The 15,203-nt window shown below is 40.3% G+C and overlaps 1 protein-coding gene across 3 annotated transcripts; it reads left to right on the forward strand.

The window, feature by feature from the left end:
• Nucleotides 1-1,302: 1,302 nt before the first annotated feature.
• HORMAD1 (HORMA domain containing 1) lies at nt 1,303-14,786 on the forward strand. 3 transcript variants are annotated; one of them, XR_012051952.1, is made up of 15 exons: nt 1,402-1,759; nt 3,087-3,153; nt 3,428-3,572; nt 4,593-4,656; nt 6,742-6,778; nt 7,133-7,153; nt 7,252-7,278; nt 7,832-7,899; nt 8,646-8,797; nt 10,049-10,284; nt 10,639-10,702; nt 12,209-12,276; nt 12,944-13,027; nt 13,115-13,206; nt 13,735-14,786. XR_012051952.1 is itself a non-coding variant. In XM_072918559.1 (14 exons), exons 2-14 carry the CDS (start codon nt 3,121-3,123, stop codon nt 13,813-13,815), a joined length of 1,080 nt encoding a protein of 359 aa, XP_072774660.1. In that variant the 5' UTR covers nt 1,303-1,759; nt 3,087-3,120; the 3' UTR covers nt 13,816-14,786. The 3 variants fall into 3 exon arrangements, 2 of the variants coding, with proteins under 2 accessions (XP_072774660.1, XP_072774661.1); XM_072918559.1 differs by lacking the exon at nt 13,115-13,206 and having other exon boundaries at nt 1,303-1,759; XM_072918560.1 differs by lacking the exons at nt 7,133-7,153; nt 13,115-13,206 and having other exon boundaries at nt 1,401-1,759.
• The last annotated feature ends 417 nt before the right edge of the window (nt 14,787-15,203 follow it).

Genomic DNA, 15,203 nt, shown 5'->3' on the forward strand with positions numbered 1-15,203 from the left:
TTACTTTGTTACATATTCATAAACGGTTGGTCCTTTAAATATCTCTTTATTATATTAGCTTGTTACATATTCAAAGCCGATGAGCCTTTTAAATGCTTCTTCTATTATATTAGTTTGCTACATATTAATAAATGGTTATCCCTCTAAATACTTATTCTATTAGGTTGTTACATATTCATAAACGATTTTCCCTTTAAATACTTCTATTTTGGTTTTTTTTTTTTCAGGAATGAGATACTCACTTCGAGGAACACCTAAATCTTCCAAAGAAAAGGAATTTATGGTTTTCTTATCAGAAAAAGCTGATTTCTTCAGGCCTTGCTCAACAGAAGCCTTGGGGATTAAAGGAAACAGTTGACATACAACATAGCTCTTATTTTAAATAAAATGTATGCATAACCATGAAAGATATATTAATATATTGGTGTTTTTCACCCTTATGTTCATTGGGTGTTACACCATCCAAGCAGACATTTTAACACAAATTTTTATCAGCTATTTCCCTAAGCTTAATTAACAACAGAAATAAAAACCATATCCTTGTGAAAAATGCCAATTGCTTGGTTTTTCAAATTTTTAAATGTTTCATAATAATAAAGTGGTTATAAAAATAGTGATACAATTAGAGTAATAAAGTTTAGAGTTAGGATAATTACAAGGAAATAAAAAGCAAATAATTATGGATGTTTGGATGCTCTCAAGACACTAAGTCATGAAAAACATCCTTTGTGAAAAAAGGAATAACCTTAAAAACAATAACCTGTTGCATATTCATATATCCTTCATGGTTATGCATAGATTCTATTTAAAACAAGAATTTTGTCTGTTGTATGTCAACTGTTTCCTTTAATTTCCATGGCATCTTCAAGTTGAGCAAGGCCTGAAGAAATTAGTTTCTTATGATAAGAAAACCGTAAATTCCTTTTCTTTGGAAGATTTAGGTGTTCCTCAAAGTGAGTATCTCATCCTAAAAAAAACCTCCCATCATATACATAGTGTCTATTTTAATATTATGTTGGAACCTAAAACTATATATATTAATAGAATTAATACACCATCACTGTCTAACATCACACATATTATATTCATTGTTATATTTATTAAAAGCCAATCATAAAACATGCATTTTTCACAAGGGCCAAAGCTAGAATTAGAAAAAAAAAAATCTTTATAATTCCCTCAGAGCCCAGAACATTCCGCAGCCCTCAGGGCAGGGGCGGCGGCTGCGCATGCGCGGCGCTTTGGCGCCAAACGAGGGCGAGCCCCGCCCCTCGAATTTTGCGCACGGCCCCGCGGCGGCGCCCGCTGAGGGCGAGGGCGGGAAAAGGCGCCCTGAGGCTAAGGGCGGCGTTTGCCTTTATCTCCCTTCCTTCATCTCTCTTCTCCTCACATTCTCCTCTAGTTTTTCCTCCCTTATCTCTCAACTCCGTTCACTTCTGAGTTTTGTCGCCCGCAGCCTCGTGGAAAAGGTGGCGGCTGCGCATGGGCGCTCGCGCCGCTTTGGCGCCAAACGAGAGCGAGCCCCGCCTCCCGGGTTTTGCGCACGGCCCTTCGGCCGCGCCCGCTGAGGGCGCGGGCGGCGTTTGCCTTTCTTTGTCTCCTTTCCTTCATCTCCATCTCCTTTCCTTCGTCTCTATTCTCCTCACATTCTCCTCCAGTGTTTCCTCCCTTATCTCTCAACTCAGTTCACTTCACTCTGCCGCGTTGTGTCTTCGCGCTTTCCTCCTCCGCTTGCCTCAGTTTCCCCTTGAGGAAGCAGGTGATGGTTTCTGCGCTGAGGGGGGTGAGGGGTGCTGTCGGTTATGGAGGATTGGTGAGGGGAACTCGGTGCCCTTGGTGATCCACACTTCGTTTCTAACTTGGGAAAGGTGTTTTCCTCAGGCGTGGGTGCATTTGATACTCCTGATATGAACAATGCAGATTTTATGATTGGCTTGTCGCAAATATTACAAAGAATATTATATGTGTAATAATTATGGTGTATTAATTCTCTTAAGCAATATGTTAAATCCAATTTTAGGTTCCAACATAATGTTAAAATAGTGACTGTGTATGTGGACGGTGTTTTTTTTAGGAAGGAGATACTCGCTTCGAGGAACACCTAAATCTTCCAAAGGAGAGTGTGAAAAATGCATATTTTATGATTGGCTTTTCGAAAATATTATGATGAATATTACAAGTGTCATGTTAGAAAGTGATGCTGTATTGATTCTATTAAGTAGCGTGTTAAATACAGTTTTAGGTTCCAATGCAATGTTAAAATAGACTATGTATGTGATGGGGGTTTTTTTTTAGGATGAGATACTCGCTTCAAGGAACACCTAAATCTTCCAAAGAAAAGGAATTTATGGTTTTCTTATAATAAGAAACTAATTTCTTCAGGCCTTGCTCAGACTCTTGGAGATTAAAGGAAACAGTTGACATACAACAGACAAAATTCTTATTTTAAGTAGAATGTGTGCATAACCATGAAGGATATATGAATATGCAACAAGCTGTTGTTTTTAAGGTTATTCTTTTTTTCACAAAGGATGCTTTTCATGACTTAGTGTCTGAGAGCATCTGGACATCCATAATTCTTTGCTTTTTATTATCTTGTAATTGCCCTAACTCTAAACTTTATTACTCTAATTGTATTACTATTTTTATAACCACTTTATTATTATTATTAAACTTTTAAAATTTTGAAAAAACAAGTGATCGGCATTTTTCACGCTGTCTTGGGGGAAAGGTTTTTGTGGAGTCCGGGTGATGAGGGTTCTGTTTCTCCCATACTAATTTAAATTACCGATGAAAACAAGTCTGGAGCTGTTTGAAATGTGGGGAACCTTTTCATGAGGTCCTTTGAAAATCCAGTAGGTTGAAGAGGGCTGTCTTTAGAGGTTCATATTTTGTAGAAATACAGATATAAATGTGCTAATTTTTGCATCCTTAACCTCAGGGGAGGCCTGTGCTGCTGTGAAAATCAAGAATGTGACTCTGGGGATGATTCGAGGAACTGAACTGAAAAACACAAGTTTGTTTGAGCTGGCAGGAGGTGTTTGTAAATCCAGGGAATGCCTTTTTTTTATTTTTTCCTTATCCAGGTGCTAATGCAGGTGTTTCATTGACAGTCACAGGATGGCAACTGCTCAGAAGCAAAGGAGTTCAGTGGTACGGTTTTGTTTTTGTGTATTTCAGAACAATTGTGGGGAAAAATGGGGGAATTTTAGCTGGAGCAGTGCACCCAGGTGCTCTGTGGTATTTTTTAATGTGAAAATGGGTTAATTCAGTCTTTTAATTATGAATGAAGAATAGATAGCAAAAAAATGATTGAAAAATAATCTGAACTTTGTTGTCGTAGAAACTGTGTCCCACAAATATTGTAACACCAAGTGTAAGGAATGTGCTTAACTTTATAAAATTGGTTTCTTGCTGGGATTTTCAGAGTGCAGTTGTATTTCCCAAGAAAATAGCCACGGAGCAGCAATCCCTGATGCTGGTGAAGAGGCTCCTGGCAGTGGCAGTGTCCTGCATCACATACCTGAGGGGAATCTTCCCTGAAAGTGCCTATGGAACCAGGTACATGGATGGTAAGGAGCTGTTTCCATGAAAAATTTCCAAAAAAATGTTGTTTTTTTCTTGTTTTTAAAGCCACTTGGTCTTTTTAATGAACAGATGCCATTTTGGTGCATGTAAAGGGAATTTCACTAATGAATTAATTAAATTTTGTTAATAATTCTGGTAATATCATTGCTGCTAACTCAGCATTAAAACCATGCTCACACTTGTCAATTGTCAAAATATTAATTTTAGTCTGTGAAAAATGCATATTTTATGATTGGCTTTTTGCAAATATTCCAATAAATATTATATGTGTAATGTTACAAAGTTATGCTATATTAATTCTCTTAAGTAGTGTGTTAAATACAGTTTTAAGTTCCAACATAATGTTAAAATAGGAACTATGTATATAAAAAGAGGGTTTTTTTTAAGAATAAAATACTCACTTCAAAAAACACCTAAATCTTCCAAAGGAGAGGAATTTATGGCTTCTTATTGGAAAAGCTAATTTCTTCAAGCCTTACTCAAACTCAAAGACACCATAAAAAATTAATGGAAATAATTAACATACAACAAAGTTTCTTATTTTAAATCAAATATATACATAACCATAAAAATATATAAATATACAACAAGTATATTATTTTAAGAGTATATATAATGTAAAATATTGTATATAAAGTATAATATAAAATATTATTTTAAGAGTAATTCCTTTGTTCAGAAAGTTTGTTTTTTTGTAACTTAATGTCCAAGAGCATCCAAACATCTGTAATTCTTTAATTTTTATCCTAACTCTTAACTTTATTACTCTAATTATATTACTATTTTTATAACCATTTTATTATTATTACACTTCTAAAATTTTAAAAAACCAAGTAATTAACTTTTTTCACAAGTCTCTTCTTGATGTGTACTTTTAGTCAATGAACTTTTCATTGCACTTTGTCCTAAGTAATTGTGTGGGGTTTTTTGTTTTATTTGGGTTTTTTGTTTGTTTTGGTTTTGTTTGGTTTGGTTTTTTGTTTTGTTTTTTTTTTTTTTTTGAGATGTCTGTGTCAAAATTCTGCGGGAAGACAAAAACTGTCCTGGCTCTACCCAGCTGGTGAAATGGTAGGTTGATTCCAGCACACAGGTAACACTTCCTCAGCATGTGAGTGCTCAAAGATTCCTGTTTTTTTCCCACTTAAAGGCAAAAATTTCCCTCCTACATTTGTTTCCCAGATGTAACATTGATGTTTCCACAAATGTTTTCAGCTCAGGGCTTAGCAGAGCACAAATCTCTTTTTGCAAAGTGAATATATTTTATATTTACTAAATAAATACTTCATATCTAACACTATGTATTTGTATATTTTATTCCTCTGGGTGCTCAAGAACGCACAGAAATACAAAAGTCTAGCCAAGTAATTCCTCTCTATTGCTCAGGAGACTCAATGCCACCATTTTGCATTTTAAACTTCAAGATCTCACTCACAGGTTTGTTAAGAGTGGCACTGTCAGTGTACAAAGGCAGAGCTGCAAAATCCTGCAGCTGCTTTTCTTCCTGCTCTGTTCCAGGTGTTCTCCTTGTTTTTTAGAAACCTCTCTAAGGTTTTGGCCTTAAATACATATTCCTGTATTTTGTTATCTCTATAAAGGTTCTGTTCCCTCTTTTTTTTCCCCTCTTTTTTTCCCCTCTTTTTTCCCCCTCTTTTTTCCCCCTCTTTTTTTCCCCCTCTTTTTCCCCCTCTTTTTTTCCCCCTCTTTTTCCCCTCTTTTTTTCCCCCTCTTTTTTCCCCCTCTTTTTTCCCCCTCTTTTTCCCCTTTTTTTCCCCTCTTTTTCCCCCTCTTTTTTCCCCCTCTTTTTTTCCCCCTCTTTTTTCCCCCTCTTTTTTCCCCCTCTTTTTTCCCCTCTTTTTTCCCCCTCTTTTTCCCTCTTTTTTCCCCCTCTTTTTTCCCCTCTTTTTTTCCCCCTCTTTTTCCCCCTCTTTTTTCCCCCTCTTTTTTCCCCTCTTTTTTTCCCCCTCTTTTTTTCCCCCTCTTTTTTTCCCCTCTTTTTCCCCCTCTTTTTTTCCCCCTCTTTTTCCCCTCTTTTTTCCCCCTCTTTTTTCCCTCTTTTTTTCCCCCTCTTTTTTCCCCCTCTTTTTCCCCCTCTTTTTCCCCCTCTTTTTCCCCCTCTTTTTCCCCCTCTTTTCCCCCTCTTTTTCCCCCTCTTTTTTTCCCCCTCTTTTTCCCCCTCTTTTTCCCCCTCTTTTTTTCCCTCTTTTTTTCCCTCTTTTTTTCCCTCTTTTTTTCCCCTCTTTTTTTCCCCTCTTTTTTTCCCCTCTTTTTTTCCCCTCTTTTTTTCCCCTCTTTTTTTCCCCTCTTTTTTTCCCCTCTTTTTTCCCCTCTTTTTTTCCCCTCTTTTTTTTCCCCTCTTTTTTTCCCCTCTTTTTTTTCCCCTCTTTTTTTCCCCTCTTTTTTTCCCCTTTTTTTTTCCCCTCTTTTTTTTTTCCCCTCTTTTTTTCCCCTCTTTTTTTTCCCCTCTTTTTTTTCCCCTCTTTTTTTCCCCTCTTTTTTTTCCCCTCTTTTTTTTCCCTCTTTTTTTTTCCCCTCTTTTTTCCCTCTCTTTTTTTCCCCTCTTTTTTTCCCCCTCTCTCTTTTTCCCCTCCCTTTTACAAGGTGTGGGAGGAATGCTGCATTCATCCTCTGCCAGTGCTGAAGGGTTTGGATTTTGGGACAAGGATATTTGAGATATTCCTCATGTGGGGGGTGGAACTTCAGACCAGATTCTCTTATCTGAAGACACTGAATGTTACATGGAATTCCTCGTTTAGCAGAAATAAGAGAAAATACACCAAAACCACAACAGAAATGTCAGCTGCACTTTGCAAAGCTTAGGCTGGAGGGCTGAGAATTGATGTTAAAGATGGAATCAGCCTTAATGAATATGTGTTGGAAAATGCTTGAAGCATTGCAATGTGTTTTTACTGATAAATGATTTACCTACAGATTGTATTTTTAATTATTCTCAAGAGGTTGGGGTGACTTGGTGTTAGAGAGAGAGTCATTGCTTGTATCACTGCTAATAAGAGAATGATGGAATAAGTGTTATTTATTGCTCTAATACAGTAAGAATAAACACAAGACTTCCTTTTTTTTTTTTGGTGCTATTTGATTTAATGAGAAACAAGTGAAAATTAGCAGGAGATGGCAAATATTATTTGGTTTTTGCAGGTTGTTAGGATGCTATGATGCCTTGCAGAAGAAATACGTAAGTCCTCCAGTCTCATTTCAGTTGTGTTGAAATGTTTATTTATCTGCCAGTGCAGTTGTAGGGCTGCTCAGGGAGTAGCTGAGCTCACTCAGCTGCAGTGTGGGATGCACAGGCATTTCTGCATCAAATTCTTGTAAACAGCAGCACAGAAAGATCTGGGGGTGGTTTTTTTCTGCAGCTGAATCCTCTCCTCCACAGAAGAGGAGTGAAGAGGAAGATTTTCTTCCAACAGGCCTTAGTTGCCTGTGTTGGATTCCAGAGCTAGAGACAAAGCAGCACAAATGGGCAATGAAATAAATTTAATGTTTTGTTTTTTGTTTTTTTTTTTCCCTCTGTTTATGTTCCTGCCAGCTGAGACAGATTGTCCTAGCAGTGAGTATCTTTGAAAGGCAGGGATGTGTTTTTAGGGGACATTCTTTGAGGGATGTGCAGTTCTCATACTGATTCCTCTATTTTCTTTAAAAATGCAGGTCTATACCCAGACAGAAGATCCTCAGGTAAATCTGCTGGAATATCTCACTGATGTTAATATGGATATAGTGAAATGTCTGGAATATTGAATATACACATCTATAAAAAAAGGACATTTTGAAATACCAGGTGTAAAAATGACTGAAGTCAGTGGGAATTACCATGTATGAAATTGCATTTGAGTGTTCTCAGCCTGTGCAAAAAACCAAATGTCATTGCAGAGTGAGATCCTGACTCTGCCTAACAATTTCATGGGACTTTTGTGGAAAACACAAAACCCACTGGGTGTCACCACATCTGTTCCACATGTGCAACATTTCCATAGCAATTGAAACTGAAAATTTTATGGTAAAAACTTCAGCTGGTTTTCAAAATACTTAATCATGGAATCATCATTTTTATTATGTTTTAAAGAGTTTCATATGTTTTTACTGTGAATTGTTAGGGGATTAGGAGCCTGTATTCAGCACGTGGGAGTTGGACTGTGGTTATTTCCTTTAAAGGTTAATGGATTACTGAGCTGCAGCAGGAATGTTTAGGATGAATAATTAGTTTAATCATTACTGGCTTTGTTTGCAGACAGTCACAGAGTGTTACCACTTCAAGTTCAAGTACACCCACAATGGGCCACTCCTGGATTTTGGCAGGTACAGCCCCTGGGACTGTTCCACGTCCCTTGCACACACCTGAATGTCACAGCTTTTAAATTCTGCATCTTGAGAGTGATTTTATCAACATACACTACTAGCTTAGCTGTGCTAAAATACAATTGATCACTTTGATAATGCTCATATTTTAATATCCACTCAGAAGATTATGGTCAATGTTAGTCTGATACTCTGTGAGGATATTTGAGATATTTTATGTGTAGGGGGTGAAGCTTCACATCAGATTACTTGACATCAGTATCTGAAGATACTGAATGTTACATGGAATTCCTCATTTAGCAGAAATAAGAGAAAATACACCAAAACCACAATGGAAATTTAAGTTGTGATACACAGCTTGGTTGTGGTGGAATTCCCATTGCTGAGGTGAGGGCACAGGGCATCCCTGGCTGTTTGAGCACTGTGTGATGTAGGATAGAACAGTTGGTGCCAGGTGCTGATCCTGGCACCAGAATTAATTTAATGGATTTACCTAAGATTGTGTTTTTAATTATTCTTTCAAGAGGTTGGGATAAACCCTCCTGATGTCCTTGGCTTAGGGTTTGATCTCCCAAAGAGATCAGACAGCAAGCAGGGGTAGGAATTTCGGTGTTCAGTCTCAGAGCTCGGGCAATAAACAGGATGCTTCTCACCTTCATAATTGTTAACAAAGAAATGTGGATCATGTTCATAATCTGTTAACAGACTTTGGAAATGTGGATCAAACAAAATCTGTGTGTTTTTAGCAAGGACAAGAGCTCAGACTCCACCATCAGCTGTGCAGACACCAAGAAGGCCAGCATCCTCCTGATCCGCAAGATCTACGTCCTGATGCAGAACCTCAGCCCCCTGCCCAACGACGTCTGCCTCACCATGAAACTGCTCTACTACGATGAGGGTACACTGCCCTGTCCCCCTGATCTGTTCAACCTCTGCAGAGCAATCCAAGGGAATGTTTAATGAATAATCCTTGTGGCTGTTCAGTGAGGTTATTTCACCTGTGGCTGTTTCTCAGGACAGAGGGATGTGATCTCCCTGCAGGAACACAATCCTGGCACTGATTTGGTTGGATTTGGCTGGGTGCCGGAGCTCACCTTTAGGTTAGGGGTGGCTCCATGTGGTGCAAAAATTTCTCTTCTAGCTTGTGCTTTAAAAAAAAAGGCTTAGAAGTTTTCTGTTGTTTGGTTTCAAGGCAGTTTGTTGCAAGTTATCTAAAAGATTTTCTTCTCAGGCTGCTGTGGTTTGCTCAGCAGCTCAGCAGAGGCACACACACACCCTGACATCCTCTCTGACTTCCATCTTCTTCTCTCCCTCAGCTTAGGACTGCTGCTGTCTTTTATATGGTACATTGAGTGTTACATGTTTATAGTTTTTCCCCAATTCCTATTACCTATATTAAATAGTGATTTTCTACTCTAAACCAATCTGTGAGTGCCAACATCACCAACAACATGGAAGTAAGGAAGAAGAAAGAGGGAGGACAGGGCAGGCTCAAATCCCTCTATCTTAAAACCAAAACCCCATGTACAAAACCAAAATCCCCCTGTACAGTGCTCAAAAATTCTTCCCTTTACTTTGTGACAACTTTTACTCTAATATCTAAAATTTTGTGACTTCTTGTTCTTACTGCAAGGTTGGTAAATCGTTCCATGGCTCAAACCCAAAATCACAGCTGTTTCCAGCTGCCTGCCAGGGTCTCAAATGCTTCTGAGCTGGACCCAGAACATCCAAAAATGTCTGAGGGACATTTTGAGTTCCCACAGCTGGGTTTTAAAACATTTGGAGTTTTGCAGAGTGTGTTAGGCTATAGCAGAATTTCCTAGCCTGGTTCTGGGAAACCAGGCTGTTTTTGATGACTGTCCAAATACTTCTGGTTTGATGACTGTCCAAATACCTGGCTCTGTTTTCTGAGTGTGTTCCTGCCTTACAATGACCAATCAGAGCTTCTATTTTTTATATCTACAACCTCTTCCAGAGAGCTTTAACAGGGCTTTAAATAGAGACTTTAAAGAGGCTGAATATTGATTACTCCCCTCCCCACACACAGTTTTTTTTTTTTTTTTGCAGTAACTCTGTATTTAAAGGGGAAAAGAGTTAAAATGAGTTTTTAAGGACATATTTCACTCTAACACATTTAATTTCTCTGTAGTTACACCCCCTGATTACCAACCTCCAGGATTCAAGGAGGCCAAGGACGAGGGGCTGCTGTTTAAGGAGGAGCCCATGTACCTGAATGTGGGGGAAGTGCCAACACCTTTTCACCTGCTGAAACTGAAAATCACAACTGAGAAACAGCGCATGGAGAATGTTGATAAGAGCATCCTAAAGCAGGGAGAGAGTGCTGAGCCTCGGCAGGTGGCAAAAGAAGAGAGCCAGGACATGAATGTAAGAGTACAGACTTCGTTTTGGGTAGCTTTTTGAATTTTTTGGTGGTGTATCATCTAGAAAAAGTCCATTATTATTTCACTGTGTGTAAGCCATAACCCCCTTTGTATTCAGGACAATATGTCTTGAATCTATTTTTTCCTTAATTTTACTGCTCCAGTTTGCAGCCTGTCACTGTTCAAGCAGGGTGAGCAGCAGAGGGACACAGATGGAGCCTCACAGTCCCGTGTCACAATCACTTATTTCAGTTTATTCCACCACAAATCCATCTAATAAGTGTGTCCTTAATCATCTCAGTAGAAACCTTCTTCCTTGTGTGTCTGCTGTAAGTGACAGACTTGTTCCTTAATCTAGGAGGATCCTGTCTTGGATAATGAAGTGGAAGATAAGAATAATGTGAATATTTCAGAAGCTCAAGGTAATATTTGTATATATATTTCAATATTATATTTTTTATATATATTTGTATATATTATATAGTTTTTGTAATATATATTTGTATATATATATTTCCCTATTATGTTTTTATTTTATGATATGTTTTGTTATAATTTTATATTATCTATTATATTATTCAAGCCTTCATTTTCTATATTCAAATATCTATTATTTTCTTCACATATATGACTGTGCCTTCGTTATGTGAAGCACTTGGTTAACAAATGTTAACACGTTAAAACATGATTCCCATATTTTCATGTTACTGTTCAAAACTCTGATCTTCTGGTCCATTTTATCAGATAAGCTAAATAGAATGGGATTTATATTCTAAATAAATTTTATTTGCTGCTCTGGGCCACCTGTGCCAGGGCCTCCCATCCTCACAGGGAACAAATCTTTCCTAATATCTGGCAGGGTAAAGCCATTCCCCCTTGTCCAAAGCTCTTCTGCAGGCTGAACACCCCCAACTCTCTCATCCTTTCCTTCTAGAGAAACTTTAATAAGTACAAATTCTAACAAAGTAATTTTGTTAGTATGAATCACACAAAAATGAATTTCCTCAAGTGTTTTTCCTAACACTGTCAATAAAACCTGACAGTAAATAACTCCTCCAGCCCTGGAAACTCCCCACTGCTGGCTTTTCATCAGAGCAACAAAAAATGTGAACCCAAACCGTCTCCAGCTCAAAACATGAGACACTCCAAGGGATCCATGAGGTCCTCAGGGATCTCAGGAGTTTTCTTTTCAGATTTTGGATAAAACAGAGGATGGTTTGTGTTCACATTTCCCTTCAGGGGCCTGAAGACTGAACTTTGCTGCCAAACAAACTGAAGAAGGAATTGCTGCTTGGAGAGGCTGGATAGAAGCACCCAGACAATCTGGAACCCATTTGCTGTACAGAAAACATTTCAAATGTTGGGTTTCGGTTTTTTTTTTGGTGCAGCTTTGCCAAACCAGCTGCCATTTCCATGCTGTTCAAAAATAATGGTGGAAATGTGTAGGAAACAGCACATGTAGATCAGAATTTTTGTCTTGACAATGCTGGTAGGCTGCAGAACTGGAAAAACCACATGCAGGTGTGTCTAATTCTTCTAAAAAATCATAAAAGTTCCAAAACCACGAAGAAATGCAGAAAATTTCTTTCCCTAGGGAGTTGGCGAGTGTTTTCTTTACAGGGAAACCCATTTATCAGCCTGGAATTCTTGTATTGTTTCCACAGCTGATGCACAGTCACCCATTCACCATTTCATTCTGTTTGTATCCTAGAAAAGCAGCATGGATTAGGAACAGCCAAAAAGTGGCTGAGTTCAATAAATTCAAGTTTGATGGAGTTAAGGATGAGAACTGCAGTCTACAGCCTGTTCCCAGCAGTTAAAAAGTGTTCCCCGGGGCAGAGCTGGTGTTGTTAATACCTTTATTTGTTTTTAACACCTTTATTTGTTTTTAGCACTTTATTTAACTCTCCAATGTTTCCTTCTTTCAGAAAAGAATTCAGCTAAAGAAGAGGAAGCTGGAGGGTTCCAGACTCCCCTCAGTGTTTCCAATCCTCAGGTAGGAACACTTTGCCCTGTCATCTTCAGCTTTTCCTGGAGCTTCTGTGCATCTCCTTCCTTCCTTTCAGTAACCTGCTGAAGCCTTATTTCCCCCAGTCACTATTTCCAGCAACAAAATTCCTTTACATTTCACTTCCTGGTGTTTTCCAAAACTATTCTAAAGCCCTGACAAAAGGCTGTTCCTCTGAAATAACAGCTCTCGAAACAAACTAGATGCTGTGACTGTTCCTGAGTGAAAAGAAGAATGGAATTTCCATGTTAATAAACTGCTTGATGGGAATTCCACTGCTAATTCTGACAAACCAAAGCTTGTTTAAAAGTTGGTTCAAACTTGAAAAAATTCAAGTTTATAACTCAGGTTATATTCCCTGCATGTAGAATTTGGGGGATTTATACATGGAGGATTGCTTCACACAGGTCTTTAATAAATATTTCTTAAAACAGGATAGCTGTAGGTAAGTGTGAGTGATTTTCTGTATGAAACCAGCACATGCTTCTCTCTGCCAGGGCCCTCCAGCACACCCAGCTGTAAAAGCTGTGATTTCCATGGGTTATCACCACTTAAAAACCCCCAGATTTCAGTTTTGAGCAGTGAATGCCCCAGCACTGAGCCCTGCTGTGCTCTCCAGTGTGTGTTTTTTGCAAAATCTCTTTTCTGATTCCAGGTTGATCATTTGACCCGTAAAACATCTGAGCTGATTGTGTCAGAGAGCAGGACAAGAAGTGGAAAGATATTCCAAAGCTGCATTGTAAGTATCAGTTTTTCTTTATTTCTCATCATTTCTGTTCCAAACAGTGAATAAAACTCAGAGCTTGAATGCATTTGCTGTTGACAGAATGAAATTCTCATCACTTCCTAAATTCCCATTCAATTCAACACTGCCAAAAAGAATTCTGTCCCAAAGAGTTGGAAGCTGACTCAATGCAGGTAACAAAATTCCTTAGTTTTAGCTGATATTTAGCCAAATTTCCTGCAGGTTTGATCCATGAGCCAGGGGAGTTTGTGCCCAGCACTCACCCAGTGCTTCTACTTGGGAAACACTGGGCCAAAATTAAAACCTCACCTCTGTGACTCCTTCATTCCTAGAAAAAATCCCTTTTATTTGTTTAATCAGGTCAGTCTGGCAGGCAGTGCTGCTTGTGTGTACCCAAATCTTCCCACCTGACACAGCTGCACCAGAGGTTGTGTCCAAGCTGGAATTTGGGCCCCATGTCTGTGTTACTCCTTGGTATCTGCAGCTCTGGGAGGTTTTGGGGACCTTCACCATGTATTGGGAATGCTGAGTGAGGGGCAAATCCTTCTCCAAAACTTGTGGGATGAATTTCTGCCGGGAAATAGCATCCAGATGTTCCTGCAGGGACTGGGGTGAGGCTCTGGCTGTGTCCCACCTCTGTCCTGGCCCCAGGAGCTCCTGTAATTCCACGTGTAATTCCATCTGTTGGTTTTCCTTGGCAGGTGCACCCGGCTGAGCTCTCCTCCAGCCAGGAGGTGCTGCCCAAAAGGAGGAAGCTCAGCGAGCCCAAGGAACAGTTTTAGTTGCCCAAAAGGAGGAAGCTCAACAAGCCCAAGGAACAGTTTTAGTTGCCCAAAAGGAAGAAACTCAGCGAGCCCAAGGAATAGTTTTAGTTGCCCAAAAGGAGGAAGCCCAAGGAACAGTTTTAGTTGCCCAAAAGGAGGAAGCTCAACGAGCCCAAGGAACAGTTTCCCAAAAAGAGGAAGCTCAACAAGCTCAAGGAGCAGTTTTAGTTGCCCAAAAGGTGGAAGCTCAACCAGCCCAAGGAACAGTTTTAGTTGCCCAAAAGGTGGAAGCTCCACCAGCCCAAGGAACAGTTTTTGTTGCCCAAAAGGTGGAAGCTCAACCAGCCCAATGACCAGTTTTAGTTGCCCATCTCCCGCTGTCCCAAGTTCTCCACTCCTGTTTGGTTTTCCACAAGTCTGTTGGGTTTGAAGGATTCTGTTCATGGCAATGTGTTTTAAGGAAGGAAAATGTCAAAAAGCCCAGCTGAAAGATTCCAAACTCGTTTCCTACAGGACCATCAGGCAGGATCAGAAATCTTTGGATTTGGGGGTTTGTGGGTTGGCTGCAGGTCCTGATGGTGTGGAGGAAATTCATCTTCAACAAGGTTTCACCAGTGCCTCTGGTTCTGAGCTGCCTGCCCCAAAACCTCTCCAGTTTTGGGGTGATTTCCAGAGGGCTGGGCTGTCAGTTACGGTTTTGAGGTTACAGTTTTTGCTTTTTCTACTGGGACAGTTGGAGAAGGAGTTGGATGCTTTGCGTTTCTTCCATCCTCAGGTGAAGAACAAACCCTCTTCGTGCCTTAAATTCCAGCCTCCCTGCCAGAACGCAGGAATTCCGAGGTTTGGGAGTGCCCGGCTGTCCCTGGAAGGATTTGTGGCACGGGTGGGACACGGGGCCGAGCCCGCCGGGGGCGTGGGGGCGCAGCCGTTCTCACCGGGGACAGCTGAACGTTGCATGAGGGTTTTGAATTTAAAAGAACAAAATCCGTTCGTCGTCGGTTCTCTGTTAAACGGCGTTCGGCTTGGGCGGCAGCGTGCTCCGGTACCGGCAGGACGGGGCGGGACACGGGACAGAAATGGGATGGGATGAGCGGGAAAGGGATGGGACACGGGACAGGACGGGAATAGGATGGGACGTGGGACGAGTGGGAAAGGGACGGGACAGGACGGGAATGGGATGGGACCAGCGGGAAAAGGGACACGGGACGGGAATGGGATTGGACAAGGAATGGGACACGGGACGGGACTGGAGCGGGAACGGGACAAGGGACAGGGTGGGACAAGCAGGAACGGGAACGGAATTGGAATTGGAATGGGACACGGGGCTGGATGGGACCGGAGCTGGGGATGGGACACGGAACGGGACACGGGACTGGAGAAGGACGGGGAGGGGATGGGACACGGGA

Source organism: Taeniopygia guttata, chromosome 25 (assembly GCF_048771995.1).
Source record: "Taeniopygia guttata chromosome 25, bTaeGut7.mat, whole genome shotgun sequence".
Classification (NCBI taxonomy): Eukaryota; Metazoa; Chordata; class Aves; order Passeriformes; family Estrildidae; genus Taeniopygia; species Taeniopygia guttata.

Excerpts from the sequence above, each read along its gene's own strand:
- HORMAD1 (XM_072918559.1), top strand. The coding sequence starts at position 3,121 with ATGGCAACTGCTCAGAAGCAAAGGAGTTCAGTG. Across the intron at positions 6,779-7,132 it reads ATGCCTTGCAGAAGAAATAC|CTGAGACAGATTGTCCTAGC; the intron begins GTAAGTCCTCCA and ends TGTTCCTGCCAG. Across the intron at positions 7,900-8,645 it reads CCACTCCTGGATTTTGGCAG|CAAGGACAAGAGCTCAGACT; the intron begins GTACAGCCCCTG and ends GTGTGTTTTTAG.